General features: G+C 44.3%; 1 protein-coding gene across 2 annotated transcripts in view; it reads left to right on the forward strand.

The window, feature by feature from the left end:
* Positions 1-4,045: 4,045 nt before the first annotated feature.
* The window catches only part of IL17RE (interleukin 17 receptor E), a 58,244-nt gene continuing 46,140 nt past the window's right edge, over positions 4,046-16,149 (forward strand). Inside the window, exon 1 of one of the 2 annotated variants that reach the window (XM_060271256.1) lies at positions 4,046-4,541. In XM_060271256.1, the coding sequence (XP_060127239.1) occupies positions 4,509-4,541 (33 nt within the window). In that variant the 5' untranslated portion in view covers positions 4,046-4,508. The remainder of the gene's footprint in view (positions 4,542-16,149) is intronic. The other variant, XM_060271254.1, reaches the window with a different exon arrangement.

A 16,149-nucleotide genomic window follows, 5' to 3' on the forward strand; every position in this document is an offset into this window, starting at 1 on the left:
CCCAGCTCCTGCCAACCTAGCAGTTCGAAAGCATGTCAAAGTGCAAGTAGATAAATAGGTACCACTCCAAGTGGGAAGGTAAACGGCATTTCTGTGTGCTGCTCTGGTTCTCCAAAAGTGGCTTTGTCATGCTGGCCACATGACCTGGAAGCTGTACGCTGGCTCCCTCGGCCAATAACGCGAGATGAGCACCGCAACCCCAGAGTCGGTCACGACTGGACCTAATGGCCAGGGGCCCCTTTACCTTTACAAGGTGACAAAACTGCCAGGTAAGCAGTTGGATCAGGTGGGCAATGATCCAGTAATCTCTGGGTGCTATGCATCCTCAGCTAAAACCATGCACTGTGAGAACATTTCTGACCACTCTGAAAGGGAAGCAAGCCCTACTGTGGCACGAATAATAGCACGTTACTGAGTGAGGACTGGGAAGCCCATAAGAGGGCCTTTTTTTCGAGCCGAAACTTACTCAGTTCTGGCACCTTTCAGCTGGGTGCAATTGCCATGACAAGAGAACAAGGGAAACATTCGTGATGAGTTCAGGTACCTCTTTTTCTAGAAAAACACCACTGGCTGCAACAGTTCTAAAAGGATCCTTCTGAAAAGACTGCAGAGTCTACAATAGGAATAGGACTGAGGCACAACACTTCCATTGAGACCCTTACTAAAGTCCCTGCGAATCTACTGCCTACAGTGGATGCCGTGAAAGAACATAAATAACACAAGTAATCTGAGACTGAGAGGTGTCTTTGAAGATATGGGGAAGGCAGGATTTAATTACCACCTCGGTAGCATGGTTTAAAGAGGTTTTCCCAGACATTTCCGAGACTAGCAACATCCAAGAGGCCTTCATTCTTCAGGTGTGCCCCATAAAAAGAAATTCAAAACGTCCAAGCAGTGCCCAACACAGAATGCAAAGGAGCAAAAGTTTCCAGGATCTCGGCGCAGTTACATTGCGAAGAAAAAAAGGACTTTAAGGAAGTTGCAGGAAAGTTACGCTCTGCAGGAGTGAGAGATGACTGGGAATTTTCCATTCCAGCTTGATAGCATCCCATGATTCCCAGGTGCTGACAGCAACCACACAAGCAGATGCACAGATTTAGAGGATGACACAGGCAGCGAAGAGGATAGGAGGCTGGTAGCAAACAACAGAGAAATAAAAAAAAAAAACCCCAAAGGTCCTCAGGGATAACCAATACCGTTCACTTCATAGAGCATGAAGTTCATAAAAGTTTTCTGAAGGAAGAATTTTATTAAGGGGGAGGGGATTTGAATTGGATGCGGAATATGCAAAAGGATAAGGCGAGATAGGAAATTCCAGATGTCTTGAGGGTGCAAATCTGGATATCCTCTCTCTGACACGTGAAGGGCTGCCAATCCAGCAGGCATAATACCCGCACCTCAAATACTTAGGGAATTGCCCACTCACCGCAGCAAAGTAACAAACTACTGTATTCACAACATGGCTGTTTGGTGCCTCTGACCATGTCCTGGATTCTACAGATTTGCAAGTGTTCGAGGCACAGGCTGCAACAGGGGTCTGGCGATTGAATCTCAATTCTGATTCATTCAATGGAAATCCACAGTAGATAAAACCAAGGAGAGGGCTCTCCCCTCCACTGAATGATTCTTTTCTTAAGTTCATTTTTCAGTGTCTGAAAATACATACTTATATAACAAGCAATCCCCATATATCCTCCCCCCACCTCCAATAAAAATTCCACGCATATTCAATGGTAAAGGATACATTTAAATATTGAGCTGGTTTGTACAATATTTTAAGAGCTATCAGTTAAGTGTCTTCTAATCTCCGCCTTAACAGATTGTTCCATAGCGAGCCGTGGGTGGAGGAGAGATAGCACTGTCCTCTCCAGTGTTATGAATAAACATGTACTATACTGTTCCAAAATCATATTTTGCCTTTGTGTTTCTTAGTGTTTGTAGTTAGTTTCTCCATAAGAGTTGTGTTCCATGGTCTGCCCTACCATGCCTCTAGAGCATGGGTAGGCAAACTAAGGCCCGGGGGCCGGATCCGGCCCAATTGCCTTCTAAATCCGGCCTTCGGACGGTCCGGGAATCAGCGTGTTTTTACATGAGTAGAATGTGTCCTTTTATTTAAAATGCATCTCTGGGGCATAGGAATTTGTTCATTTCCCCCAAAAAAATATCACCACAAGGTATGAGGGACAGTGGACTGGCCCCCTGCTGAAAACGTTTGCTGACCCCTGCTCTAGAGTTACATTTGTAGCTGTTTTCCAATATTGTACTAACTGGGACCCAGGGTGGCGCTGTGGTTAAACCACTGAGCCTAGGGCTTGCTGATCAGAAGGTCGGTGGTTCGAATCCCTGTGACGGGGTGAGCTCCCGTTGCTTGGTCCTAGCTCCTGCCAACCTAACAGTTCGAAAGCACGTCAAAATGCAAGTAGATAAATAGGAACCGCTACAGCGGGAAGGTAAACGGCGTTTCCATGTGCTGCTCTGGTTTGCCAGAAGCGGCTTTGTCATGCTGGCCACATGACCTGGAAGCTGTACGCCGGCTCCCTCGGCCAATAATGCGAGGTGAGCGCGCAGCCCCAGAGTCGGTCACGACTGGACCTAATGGTCAGGGGTCCCTTTACCTTTACTAACTGGTATCTTGTTGCAGACATGAGAAAGATTAGTAGGTTCATTTAACAGTAAATTCTTATGGGCATCTATAGACAGATTTAGTAAAGTTATCCTTGGATCAGCTTGTGCTATATGTGTCGTGTAACGGGGGGGAAATGTATTCAGATACTATTTCCCAAAATAATCGCAAAGGCTTGTTGCCCGTTTGTGTTATCTTTTTCACAATGCAAATCCATATCCCACATCAATTTTAATGGGATTGGATCCCCTCTCATCACATTGCAGATAATATTGTAGGGATCTGAGAGTAATTTTTTGATGGGTAAGTAGAATTTAAAATTGATTCCAATAGGTTTTACTTTTCTAAGTAAAAGTGGAAAAAGTTGCTCGGAAACAAGCTAAGGGGATTTTTCAACTACCGGTAGTTTAACAAAGTTTTTTTACAGAGTCTGGGATGAAGACAGCAGCATCTAATCGACTGTTACATGCTTTGATGTTTCTTAGACTAAATTACTTTTCCCCACCCACTCTTTAAAAGGTAGATTTGATCGCTTTTCTCCCCACACACGTCTTTCGTTTTTCTAGTTATCTCTGTTCCTTGCTGCTTTTGCTGTACTCAAATGATATTTATTTCTATTCCTCTAGTTGCTTTTGTACTCAATTCTTTATATGCACAGAATTCTTTCTCTCTAATTTTTTTATTGAGTTTTATTTTTTCCCCCTGGTTTATACTGCTTTTATGGGTACTAGTTTAACCTGTCTAGCCGTTTTACTTTTTATTGTGCAAAGCAACTGGTAAATGCCACTAACTGAAGAAAAACAGGAATAAAAACGCTAAAGGAAGCCTTCTTGCCTCTTATAGCTTCTTTGACCCTCCTTGTCAACCATGTTAAAATCCCCTTGGCCTAGGTGCTACCTTTCCCGATCTGCGGTATAAATTATACCTGAACTCCTCTAATTGTGGTTTTGAACAACCCCCAGGCGTTCTGGAGAGATTTGAGCCTCTTTGCCAGGGGTCACCAAACTTTTTCAGCAGGGGGCCGGTCCACTGTCCCTCAGACCTTGTGGTGGGCCGGACTATATTTTGGAAAAATATGACTGAATTCCTATGCCCCACAAATAACCCAGAGATGCATTTTAAATAAAAGGACACATTCTACTCATGTAAAAACACCAGGCAGGCCCCACAAACAAACCAGAGATGCATTTTAAATAAAAGGACACATTCTACTCATGTAAAAACATGCTGATTCCTGGACTGTCCGCGGGCCGGATTGAAAAGGTGATTGGGTCGCATCCGGCCCCCGGGCCTTAGTTTGGGGACCCCTGCTCTTTGCCTTCCAACTTCCTTTTGCCCTTCCCCTCGCTTCTTTGGAAGATTCCTCATTCGAAGTCAAACGCAACTATTGTTTGGTTTTCTCTGCCATTTGCAGATCTAATATTTGCTGAATCTGATAGCTCTATGGTCACTGTTCCCAGTAAGTCCAGGGTTAGCAAACAAAGAAAGCAATATGACTCATGCAAGTTGCAGAAAAATAAAGTAGTATTGCTAATGCAAATTAGAAAGTATTACTATGGCGAGATCTTCATGTGGCCGAGATTAAATCTCTTTGATAGCGTAATAACATAGAACCAGCATGGGGCGTATTGCATCTCCAAGGACATCCTGTCATGGGAGGGATGTGTGTAAAAAAGGCAGGCTTTGAAGGCCAGAAAGAGCCTGGAGGTTTGGGCGTGTGTGGAAAGGGGGTGGAAATGGGAGGAGAAATCCTGAGGAGGGCATGAGAAGAGTTATAAAAAGTGATGCTTGCTGTTAGATGATCAGCCAATAAAGCTCCTGTCGCCTTCATAAAACGAATCAAGGTCCTGTCTGAGAAACAACCCCATAACTCTGGCCTGAATCCATGGAAACAAGAGACACAACTACACAGAACCTGGTAAAATGTTCTTGTATCTTTTCGATGTATATTTTAAACATTGCATTATGTATCCTCTTATGATTGTGAATTGCTTTCGGGCATGTTATATGGAGTAGCGGCAATTAACAAATGCTCATAGTCATGACCAGTGCTTTTTTTTCTGGGGGGTACGCATAGCCCTAAACATTTTGTGAATCTAAGTTTGGCCTTCCTACTCAATATGAGTAGGAAAATGAGGGTACCCCTAAACCAGGGGTTCCCAAACTAAGGCCCGGGGGCCGGATGCGGCCCAATCGCCTTCTAAATCCGGCCCACAGACGGTCCAGGAATCAGCATGTTTTTACATGAGTAGAATGTATCCTTTTATTTAAAATGCATCTCTGGGTTATTTGTGGGGCCTGTCTGGTGTTTTTACATGAGTAGAATGTGTGCTTTTATTTAAAATGCATCTCTGGGTTATTTGTGGGGCATAGGAATTGGTTCATATTTTTTTTCAAATATAGTCCGGCCCCCCACAAGGTCTGAGGGACAGTGGACCGGCCCCCTGCTGGAAAAGTTTGCTGACCCCTGCCCTAAACATTTTGAAAAAAGAGCACTGGTGATGATATCCCTGTACCTCTACTTACGAATAACTCTACTTACGAATGTTTCTACTTACGAACGGAGCTCCGTCCGCCATCTTGGATGCGGTTTAGATAGGATTTTTCTATGGGATTCAACTTACAATTTTTTTCAACATACGAATGTGCGTTCAGAACACATTAAATTCGTAAGTAGAGGTACCACATGATATACACGATATTCCCATGTAGGGAACCACTAGCCAGGAGCATTAATTTGAAATTCACCTGCCCACAGAGAATTTTAAATCAATATGCAGAGAGGCAAGGGAAAGGTATAAACATCTAGTTAAGGCAATGCTTCCCAGTTCCCAAGAACTTCTTGATTATTTCACATCCGGGAGGAGACGCCTCATTAAAAAAATGAGGAAAGTGTAAAATGGTTTGAATCTTCACCTCAGAGGGTGCGCATGGACTCTCAGCCAAATACAAGTTGAGCAACCAATATGAAACTTGCAGCTAAGATGGTTAACACGTTGGTTTTATGAATCCTCTTCCTCCTCCTCCGTCTTCTCTCTCATGGAGGCATGTTTCCACATCAATTTGCATAGAAATTAAAACCGACATATTGAGTTCATCAGGTTGTGCTGGAGGTGCCTCAAATTATTATTATTTTAAATAACTTTATTAATTACAAAGAACATACACACAATAACTCAACTTGAAACCTACCAACCAGACAGCTTTCAAAGATCAACTCACACCCCTGTATTTTAGACCAAGAAATCTTTGCACATGTTGCCATGGGATTTCGGTGGATCACGCTTACTGTCTCATGTATTCCAGAAGCGGTTGCCATGTGTTATAAAAAAAGGTGAGGATTTCCTTTCCCTTTGGCATGTGCCTCAAATCAGGCCCATGCAGAGCTTGTCTGAGGCCCAAGGCAGAAGTCTTGTCCATAAGATGTGCCATGGCCATGCCGCTACCTGGGGGTTCAAATATGCCTTTTGCCACCAACAGTGCTCCCCCCACGGCGGTACTCAAGGGCACATAATAATGGCTGTTATAGGAATACATATAGGAAATATGTATGTATTTGCAGATTTATGAACATAAGTATATAAACCACATGTCTGAAATAGTACAGGAGAACAATCCTGAAGCCATTTTGACTCTTCCAGCCACCTCAAAAATTCTCTGCAGTAAGGAAGGAAATGGGAAAACCTCCCCATTGTCTCTTTGCTCACAAATCCTGCCTTAAGGGCATATTGTGTCTTCTTTCTTCTTTGGCAATCACTCGTAGCCGAGTAAGATTGTCTTCCATAAACACTGTTTTAACAATGGGTCCGTAAGTGGCTGTGGAGGCCAATTCTGGATCCACACGTCCTTCCGCAGTGGGGACATTGGTTTCCAGGCGGGAGTTGATCACAGTGTGGATTTGCCAAGCATGTCTTCCTCTTAGCACGTTTCTCCCTTGCGTTTTGAGATTGAGTTTCTTCAAAGCCCATGCATGACACCTTTGGTAAAGGCTGTTCTCCAACTGGAGCGCTCGCAGGCCAGGGTTTCCCAGTTGTCAGTGTTTATACTACATTTTTAAAGATTTGTCTTGAGACAGTCTTTAAACCTCTTTTATTGACCACCAGCATTACGCTTTCCATTTTTAAGTTCGGAATAGAGTAGTTGCTTTGGAACAGTGGTTCCCAACAGGTGGTCCGGGGACCCCCAGGGGTCCGCGAGCTATGCCAGAGGGGTCCGCAAGATGCTATTAGAATAAAAATTATATTAAATATATTTCATATGATAACAGATTTTTTATTTTGGCCTTTTCCTGCATGAGCAGAGTCTAGCGCAAAACTAGAATTAGATAGAGGCAGTAGTTCTGCTGTATGCCGTTAGGTGGCGCTTTACAAACACTACTGTTTTGCAAAGAGGCAGCGCGCACATTCTACTAACGCTCACCTCACCAAGATGCTTTGCGCGCGCCACCTTCATTTGTGCGCTACTGCGCAGGTACCCTGTCTTCTCCATTCCCCTCCCTCCTCCCTGGCGCGCGCTGCCTCTTTGCAAAACAGTAGTGTTTGTAAACAAAGCGTTGTTTTTCGCGGAAGCTACAGTTCGCGTAGTTAAAAATGGACCGTTGGTTAAAAAGTGGTTCGTTAAAACGACAAAGGCCTACTGATGAAGAGGAAGAACTGTAAAAAACGTATAAATATAAAATATAAAAAGACTCTTAATTTGGCTCTCACTTTTTAATTTTAGGATTAGGAATTAATGGGGGTCCTTGTCACAATAGCGGCTCAATGAGGGGTCCTCGAGAAAATTTTGTTGGGAACCCCTGCTTTGGAAGACGATCATCAGGCATCCGAACAACATGACCAGTCGTATTTAGCATCTCAAAAGGAATGGCCAGGCTGCCCAGGTAAAGCAATCTAGTAACCATTATCAGTACAGTGTAACATCGGTTTATGAACATCTCGGTTTACGAATTTTCGGTTTACGAATACTACTAATAATAGTGGTTTTGGTAAATATTATTAAAATAATCCATGCAAAGCACTTTGAACATGCCAAAGTGTTATATTATGCAATTAATCAATAGAAAAATGATAATTGGTTGCATGCATGAATCCAAGCATGGTAGGAATACATAGTTTAGTGATTTTCATGTTGAAATCATCATGCAGCCACATAGATTCTGTTCTCCTCTAGACTTCTAGAGGTTTTCAGGATCACCGGGGTAACTCAAGAGCTTTAATTCAGACATCACACAATTAAATTCCTATCAGTCGGCCAATTATTTTTCAGTTTGTTTTTCTCCGCTTAATTTCCATCACTTCCCCTTCGCTCCTCTTTAATTATTTCTGTGTTTGTTTGTTTTAATGAAGAATAAGGAAGTGAAGCTTTAATTGGTTTGACCATGATTGTCCTTTTTTGTCAATAATTAACCTCCTCTACAGAAAGGCCTCTTTGACTATGAATGTGCTAGTATATTTAAAGCACACACATATTCCTAAATCTTGGGAAACTGTAGTTTGTTAAGGGTGCTGAGAACTGTAGATCCGCCAGGATTAAACTACAGTTTTAATATTTCTTTAGAGGGAGTATTGTGCTTTAAATGTATGGTGTGTATGCATAGTCTGTTTGTTTTGCTGTAGTCTAATGCAGCAATCTTTTTACTACAGAGTAAACATCACTGGAAAAAAAGGTGGAAATTACTGTTCTCCCTCCCTCCCTCCCTCCCTTCCTTATTACCTGCCCTTTACCGCAAGGTTCCTGTGTAGCATACAATTTTAAAATCAGTTTAAAACAAATTAGCGGGGGCAGGTTCCTAAAATATAAATATTCCGTTTTCCTATCCTCAATTTCTCACGCAAGTGACCAACAGCATAAAATTCTAGATACAGGTAGGTAGCCGTGTTGGTCTGACACAGTCAAAATAAAAATAAAAAATCCTTCCAGTAGCACCTGCATCCTTCCAGCAGCAGAATCAGGCTGACCAGGAGTTGGTTAGCGAAGGCTGCCAAAAGGACAAAGGAGAGATAAAGAGGGGCCCCCAGTGCAGACTTTCCCAACAATGCTTTACACTGTGACGCTCACAATCCAAGCTCTTTTTAAAACCCGAGTAAGACAAATGGACAGTGTCAAAAAACGAGAACTATGACAGCCTGATCTTGTACCTACGGAACCCAGATTCTGCAGTCCAAAATAAGGAAAGAGGAGGCAAAAGGAAAAAGGAAAGAGGTTTGCTCCATATTAATTTGCAAAACGAAACACTTTAAATGTGCAAAAATGGCAAAAAAAGGGCAGACAAGCATTTCTGGGGGGCAAGGCTGAGATTAAAAAAAAAAATTCCTTCCAGTAGCACCTTAGAGACCAACTAAGTGTCATAGGTATGAGCTTTCGTGTGCATGCACACTTCTTCAGATACACTGAAACAGAAGTCTGTTCAGGCCGTCAAATTCTGGGAACACAGGCAAGTTCTCAAGGTGTGCTTATTAGTAAGTAAAGTCTGATTGTTTTATATACATCTGACCATAGGCTAAGATGGCTGTAAGTAAAGGCAGGCACAGAGCAATAATCGTATATGCCTACATCCTGGCTTCATCCTGGCTTCCTGACCAATGTCCAGGCAGGCTTGAACCCAGGACGTCTTCGTTTTAGAAACGAAGCACTGCTCAGGTTAATAGGGGAAAGATACTCTCCCAAAGAACACATGATTATACTTAATTACATACTGCCTACAATCACTATGGAGATTCAGGAGTTGCTCCTTAGTGTGATGCTTTTAAAGCTTCCTTTCATTTTGAAACTTGAACATTATTATATAAACTAGTGTCATTCAGCCCGTTCAGTAAACGGGTGCTAGAACATGTGAGAGGAGCGGCGGGGCCACGGCCTTCCCTCCCTCTCTGCGCTCGGCTGCTGCGTCTGGGAGGAGAAGGGGAGGCAGCCTTCTGAAGCCCACTTCCTCCCGAGTAGACCTGCCTGGCGGGGTGCAGCGAGGAGCAGGGCGGGCCGCCAGCCACGACCGAGCGAGGGGGACGACTCCGGCTCCCCGCCTCTGGGACTGAGGCGCAGGTGAGGGGAGACGCAGAGAGAGAGAGAGAAGGAAGGAAGATACACCTGCACTTCCTTACCCTCTCCTCCTCCTCCTCCTCCACCGTGCGGAGCCCTCTTTCCTTCTTTGCGTTTTTTCTTCGCACCTTTCCCCTCTGAGGCAAAGGCTCCCCTCACGTGAGGCAGGGCTCCTGCCTGGCAGTGCCGGAGCTCCCTGCGGCCGCAACGGCAGCGCTGGCGCTTGAGGGAGCCGGCCGAGGAAAGAGAGTCGGAGGTGTGGGGGAAAGAGCTGCAAATTCTTCCCACTGCAGCGGCTGCTAACGCGGGTGGGCGGGGAAGGAGGGCGGCGGCGGCCGTGTGAGGCTCGGCACGGCGGGACCCGGCCGGGGATCCTCGGCAAGAGCCAGTTGCCATGAGTGTGTCCTGGGCGCGTGAGCAAGTGTCTCTGCGTCCAATCCCTGTGCCCGTGGGACACATGCGCAGTAGCGCAAACCCAGGGACACAGGGAATACTGGACGCAGAGACACTTGCACTTTATTATATAGGATGTCTGTTATCTGCCCCGATAAGCCCTGACGGGTTCTCACTATTACTGTGCTAAATATAATTGTGACTCTGTAATAAGCAAAAATCTGCCCTTAGGGGGTTCTCCATCGGTCGGAGAATATAACAGAGGCCGACCAGAGAATTTTGAGAAGCAAAGCCTTTATTTTTGCTGTTGCAACAGGGTCCTTCCCCTCACGCAGGAGAAAAAGGAAGGAACCCCAAACAAATAGAAATTTGAAATTGGTTTTAGCCCACCCCCCCGAAGCATCACCCATATGTCACAGAAGGGGTGTAGCCTGAGACCGCCATCCCTAGATTCATCCTAGGTACATCATGAAAGGGGAGGTCTGGTGGCAGTAATCTGAGCATCCTGGACTCTGCCCCCTGCCCCCAAAACCTAATCAACAAAAAAGAGAGATATTTACATTTCCCTATTTCCTAGCCAAGTTAATCACACCCTTTTGTCTGGCACTCAGGTATCAGGATGCCAGGGATTATCACTTTAATTCCTGAGACAATGAGAAGGCTCCATCACCCCCCTTCTTCCTTGCAGAGGAACACCTGGTCAGAGAGAGTCAAAATGGTGTCAGTCAGGCCTGTCTTCCTGTGCTGCTTCAGACATTTGCCTATACATTCATGTACATAGTTACAGGTAGGTAGCCGTGTTGGTCTGAGTCGAAACAAAATAAAAAAAATCCTTCAGTAGCACCTTAAAGACCAACTAAGTTTTTATTTTGGTGTGAGCTTTCGTGTGCATAAATCTGACATCAGGAATCACAAGACAGAGAAACCAGTAGGAGAACACTTCAATCTCCCAGGACATTCTATACAAGATCTCAAAGCAGCTGTTTTATTACAGAAATTTTTCAGAAACAAACTGGAAAGAGAAGTTGCTGAATTGCAACTCATTAGCAAGCTTAAAACCATGGAGCCACCTGGAATGAACAGAGACATAGTATTCTTATCTCATTATACATGATCAAGCTTTCCTTAGCACCTCAGCCCTTGCTCCCCCCCCCGCAAGACCAATTGCAGTCATTAACAGTCATTAACAGTCATCTACAGGTTTACCACTCCTATCAGCCCATGACCCATTCCCATCACCCCCACCCCCACCCTCTGAATATACATAAGGGTCTGGTGACTTCTGTTTCAGTGTATCTGATGAAGTGTGCATGCACACGAAAGCTCATACCAAAATAAAAACTTAGTTGGTCTTTGAGGTGCTACTGAAGGAATTTTTTTTATTCATGTACATGTTTATGAACAATTATTATATATATATATACCGTATATATAACCTTAAAATTTACAACAATATCCCCCCTTTGAGGCTTAATTTTTGGTACAAAAATTATTGCCTCACATTCATTTTTTATCTGGTATTCCTGGACTGCAAATCAACCCTTCTCCTTATTCCAATAAGTTTAATGCCAGCTCCCCTCTCATTGTAGATAAACTGGGAAGGAGGGGGTCATGTTTATCAGGATAATGACAATGGGTTTGAAGGGTTAAAAAAAACCTCTTAAAGTTTTTTAAAAAATCATGCAGACCAAACCGTGTGAAATGTGTGCCTTTATCCTTTTTTTAAAAAATGTTTTTTAATTAACTTTATTTATTAAACAAAGGTAACTTACAATGAAAAAAAAGATAAGGATAACAAAAATTAGGGTAAATAATATATAACAGAAATAACAAAAAGGTAACAAAAAGATAACAAAAACCAAATCTTTCAAATCATCTTTTCATATACATAAATAAACATACTTAAATAATTAAATCAATAGATAAAGCAATAAATAAAAATACTTAAACCATAATTAATTAGCTCCTAATGCTTCATAATTCTCAGCCCCAAAACATTAATCGAAAAGAAAGAAAGAAATAATTTTTAAAAACAAAATAAAATTAATAATACATGCCCTTAACCCCCCTCCCCCCTATTTCCCTCTACTGTACTTATCAACCTGCAGAAAAATGAAGGAACATATATATAGCGTAGTATAGAGAAGGTATCCTTATCAGTCAATGTATCTTGCCACTAAGTAAGACTGCAGTGCTATGCATACTTATCTGAAAGAGAGCCCCACTGCAAACAGTGGCCCTTACTTCTGAGTAAGCGTACACAGGACCAGGTTTTGCATATGCGTATCGACTTAAAGGGGGACTTTGGTGGCACTGTGGTCTAAACCACTGAGCCTCTTGGGCTTGCCGATCAGAAGGTTGGCGGTTCGAATCCCCACGACGAGGTGAACTCCCGTTGCTCGGTCCCTCCTCCTGCCAATTTAGCAGTTCGAAAGCAAATCAAAGTGCAAGTAGATAAATAGGTACCGCTCTGGTGGGAAGGTAAATGGCATTTCTGTGTGCTGCTCTGGTTCGCCAGAAGTGGCTTTGTCATGCTGGCCACATGACCTGGAAGCTGTATGCCGGCTCCCTCGGCCAATAAAGCGAGATGAGCGCCGCAACCCCAGAGTCGGTCACGACTGGACCTAATGGTCAGGGGTCCCTTTACCTTTACCTTTACCTTTATGGACTTATGGCCTCCCCTCCCCCCGCCAGCTGGAACTTGCAGAAACTCATCTGGCGCCTTTGCCATTCTAAGAGAACAAAGGAGGCGTTCATGGTGAGTTTCTGGAAAAACAGCACCGCTTGTGGGTATTGAAACAATGAATTCATTTATAATTACATTAATGAGATTAGGTGCAAAGGTGTCTGTGACATGAGAAAATGCCAATCAGTCTTGTCGGAGCAGCCGATGGAAAACGCCCCCCAACATACAGTGAGAAGAGAAAAAATGTTGATTTGATACCAACTTAGAAAGTGAATCCAAGGATATCTGTTTCTATAGGAAACAAGCTACCTGGCTCATAGCATGAAGGATGTTCTCGCATGACTCATAGGTGGGCGGTGGTGAAAGGTCCTAGCTGTATATAGTAAATATAAGTCGTATTGGCACCACAGATTGAGATGCACAGAAATAGCTGCAGTGTTATCTTTTCTGATGGGACAAATACCTGACAGACTGCCTCCTTCCCCCAGACCCCTCAGGTGTTAAGATCGGCAGAGGGGGCCCTATTGACTGTTGCACCACCCTCAGAGGCTGGAGGAGGGGGGGCCTGGTGTCCCGGGAGAGGCCATTCTCTGTGGCAGCCCCTAAATTGTGGAACTCCCTCCCCACAGAGGTGTGTCTTGGCATTTTTGTTACATACTAATGCTAAAGACGCACCTGGCTTTTGGCACCCGAGTTGTACATCTCTAGCACCCGCCTTATTTCTTGTGATGGTAAGTTGTTTTGAAATGTCTTTAACATTGTGTTTTCATTGCTGCAACCGCCTCGGGACCTTAGGGTGAAGGGTGGGCCATTCATAACAAAGATAGCGAGAATAAGAATAACAACTAAAATGCCAAGCCTGCCATGAGTTTTCATTCCTACAAAGGGAGGGGCTCCTTTTTTGGGCACTGGTATTTGGAGCAAAAGTGAAATCAAGCTAGATGTAGTCACAACTGCCACCCAAGAAGTCTTGTTCCACCATTTTATGTTAAATTGCACGTGTTTTTTTTTCATGGACATGAGCTCTCTGCAACTGCAAGGTATTGCAAGCCTCTGTGTTGGTTTTGCTGCGCAGCAGACTGAAGATTAAGTCGGTCCTTGAACATTTCGAGGGCTGCAGTATGCACGCTAACTTAAAATCATAGAATTGTAGAGTTGGAAGGGACCCTGAGGACAATCTAGTCCAACCTCCTGCAATGCAGGAATATGCAGCTGCCCCATACAGGGATCAAACCTGCGACCTTGGCAATATCGTCATTACACTCTAACCAACTGAGTTATCATCTGTGTTTAACTTGGAAATAAGTGCTGTGGAACTCAGTGGTGCAGTTAGATATTTTTAGATTCTGAACTTGATGGTGTTAACTGGGGTGGTGAGGGGATTATTCTTTTAGATGGCAGCGTGTATCACTTCACATTTCGAAATATGGCAAGGCAGCCTTCCTGCATGGGGGGAGGGGGGACTGCTGCTTCTTTAAGCCGAGTGGGGCCCTGGACTTCAAAGACCTGCCCAGCTGGCACTCCTGGTGGAATTTGCTTCACTGGGGATCCTGGTTGCCAACTTCTTTACTTGTTCCTGAACCTTATAAGGTAAAGGTAAAGGGACCCCTGACCATTAGGTCCAGTCGTGACCGACTCTGGGGTTGCGCGCTCATCTCGCATTATTGGCCGAGGGAGCCGGCGTATAGCTTCCAGGTCATGTGGCCAGCATGACAAAGCTGCTTCTGGCAAACCAGAGCAGCACATGGAAACGCCGTTTACCTTCCCGCTGTAGCGGTTCCTATTTATCTACTTGCATTTTGACGTGCTTTCAAACTGCTAGGTTGGCAGGAGCTGAGACCAAGCAACGGGAGCTCACCCCGTTACAGGGATTCGAACCGCCGACCTTCTGATCGGCAAACCCTAGGCTCAGTGGTTTAACCACAGCGCCACCTGGGTCCCCTGAACCTTATAACAGCCTTATAACAGGTTGCAAAAGGTCTCCTGTCCCGATTTCTGCTATTAAAAGCACAGAGCAGAAGACCAAGGCAGGTTTTCCACCCCTGGCCAGCTGGGCATCCGATTTGAAATGTACTGTTCTGTCATCTGAATAGGAATGTCACAGCAGGATGTAAAAAAGGAAAGTTAGGAACCAGTGGAGTCCAGCGGCCAAGTTGCAAAGCCACAGATCCGGAATCTGTGCTTTGAATCTTGTGCCTGCCACGAATCCTTAGACAAGCTGCTGTCTCTCAAGCTCAGTCTCTCCCATGTGCAGTATGGGAACAATCATACTGAACTACTTACAAGGCTGGTGTAACGTTTGCCGGAAGATAATATATGTGAAGCACGCTGAATGCTGTCAAGCATTAACTTACACAACTATTACCCAAGGCGAGGAAAGCTGAGAGATACAAATTTAGGGCACCACCTTAATATTGGTCCATCTACTCTTGTCATCCCTGACTGCCAGCAGCAGGTCTTCTATAAGGTTTTAGACAGAGGTCTTTCCCATCACAGGTACTCCACGCAAACCATGTATGGCCTTTCCTTTTGGAAATATGCATGTCAATCAGGTTTTGAAAGGGTGACCCTCCAATCCCTAGGTAATACATTGAAACTGTGGTAGTAGTAGTAGTAGTAGTAATTTATTATTTATACCCTGTCCATCGAATTATGGTGCTGGAGGAGACTATTTGAGAGTCCCATGGACTGCAAGAAGATCAAACCTATCAATTCTGAAGGAAATCAGCCCTGAGTGCTCACTGGAAGGACAGATCGTGAAGCTGAGACTCCAATACTTTGGCCACATCATGAGAAGAGAAGACTCCCTGGAAAAGACCCTGATGTTGGGAAAGATTGAGGGCACTAGGAGAAGGGGACGACAGAGGACGAGATGGTTGGACAGTGTTCTCGAAGCTACGAGCATGAGTTTGACCAAACTGCGGGAGGCAGTGGAAGACAGGAGTGCCTGGCGTGCTATGGTCCATGGGGTCACGAAGAGTCGGACACGACTAAACGACTAAACAACAACAACCCTGTCCATCTGGCTGGGTCTCCCAGCCACTCTGGGTGGCTCCCAACAGAATATTAAACATACAATAAAACATCAAACATTAAAAACTTCCCTAAAAAGGGCTGCCTTCAGATATCTTCTAAAAGTCAGATAGTAGTTTATTTCCTTGACATCTGGTGGGAGGGCGTTCCTTAGAGTGGGCGCCACTACCAAGAAGGCCCTCTGCCTTCTAAACTGTAATTGACAACTTTTGGGTCATAAACGGAACCCAGGTTTAGAGGAAGAGAAGACATTTGGTGTATCTCTCTCCACCTCCCCAACATCTAATTTCTGCCTTAGAAGGGTACTCTGAGAATTTATTTCTTAACATCATGGTTTTACCGTATCCCATTCCAGTTTGCAAGAGCCATGTAATCTTGA

This window comes from Zootoca vivipara, chromosome 2 (genome assembly GCF_963506605.1).
Source record: "Zootoca vivipara chromosome 2, rZooViv1.1, whole genome shotgun sequence".
In the NCBI taxonomy this organism is placed as follows: Eukaryota; Metazoa; Chordata; class Lepidosauria; order Squamata; family Lacertidae; genus Zootoca; species Zootoca vivipara.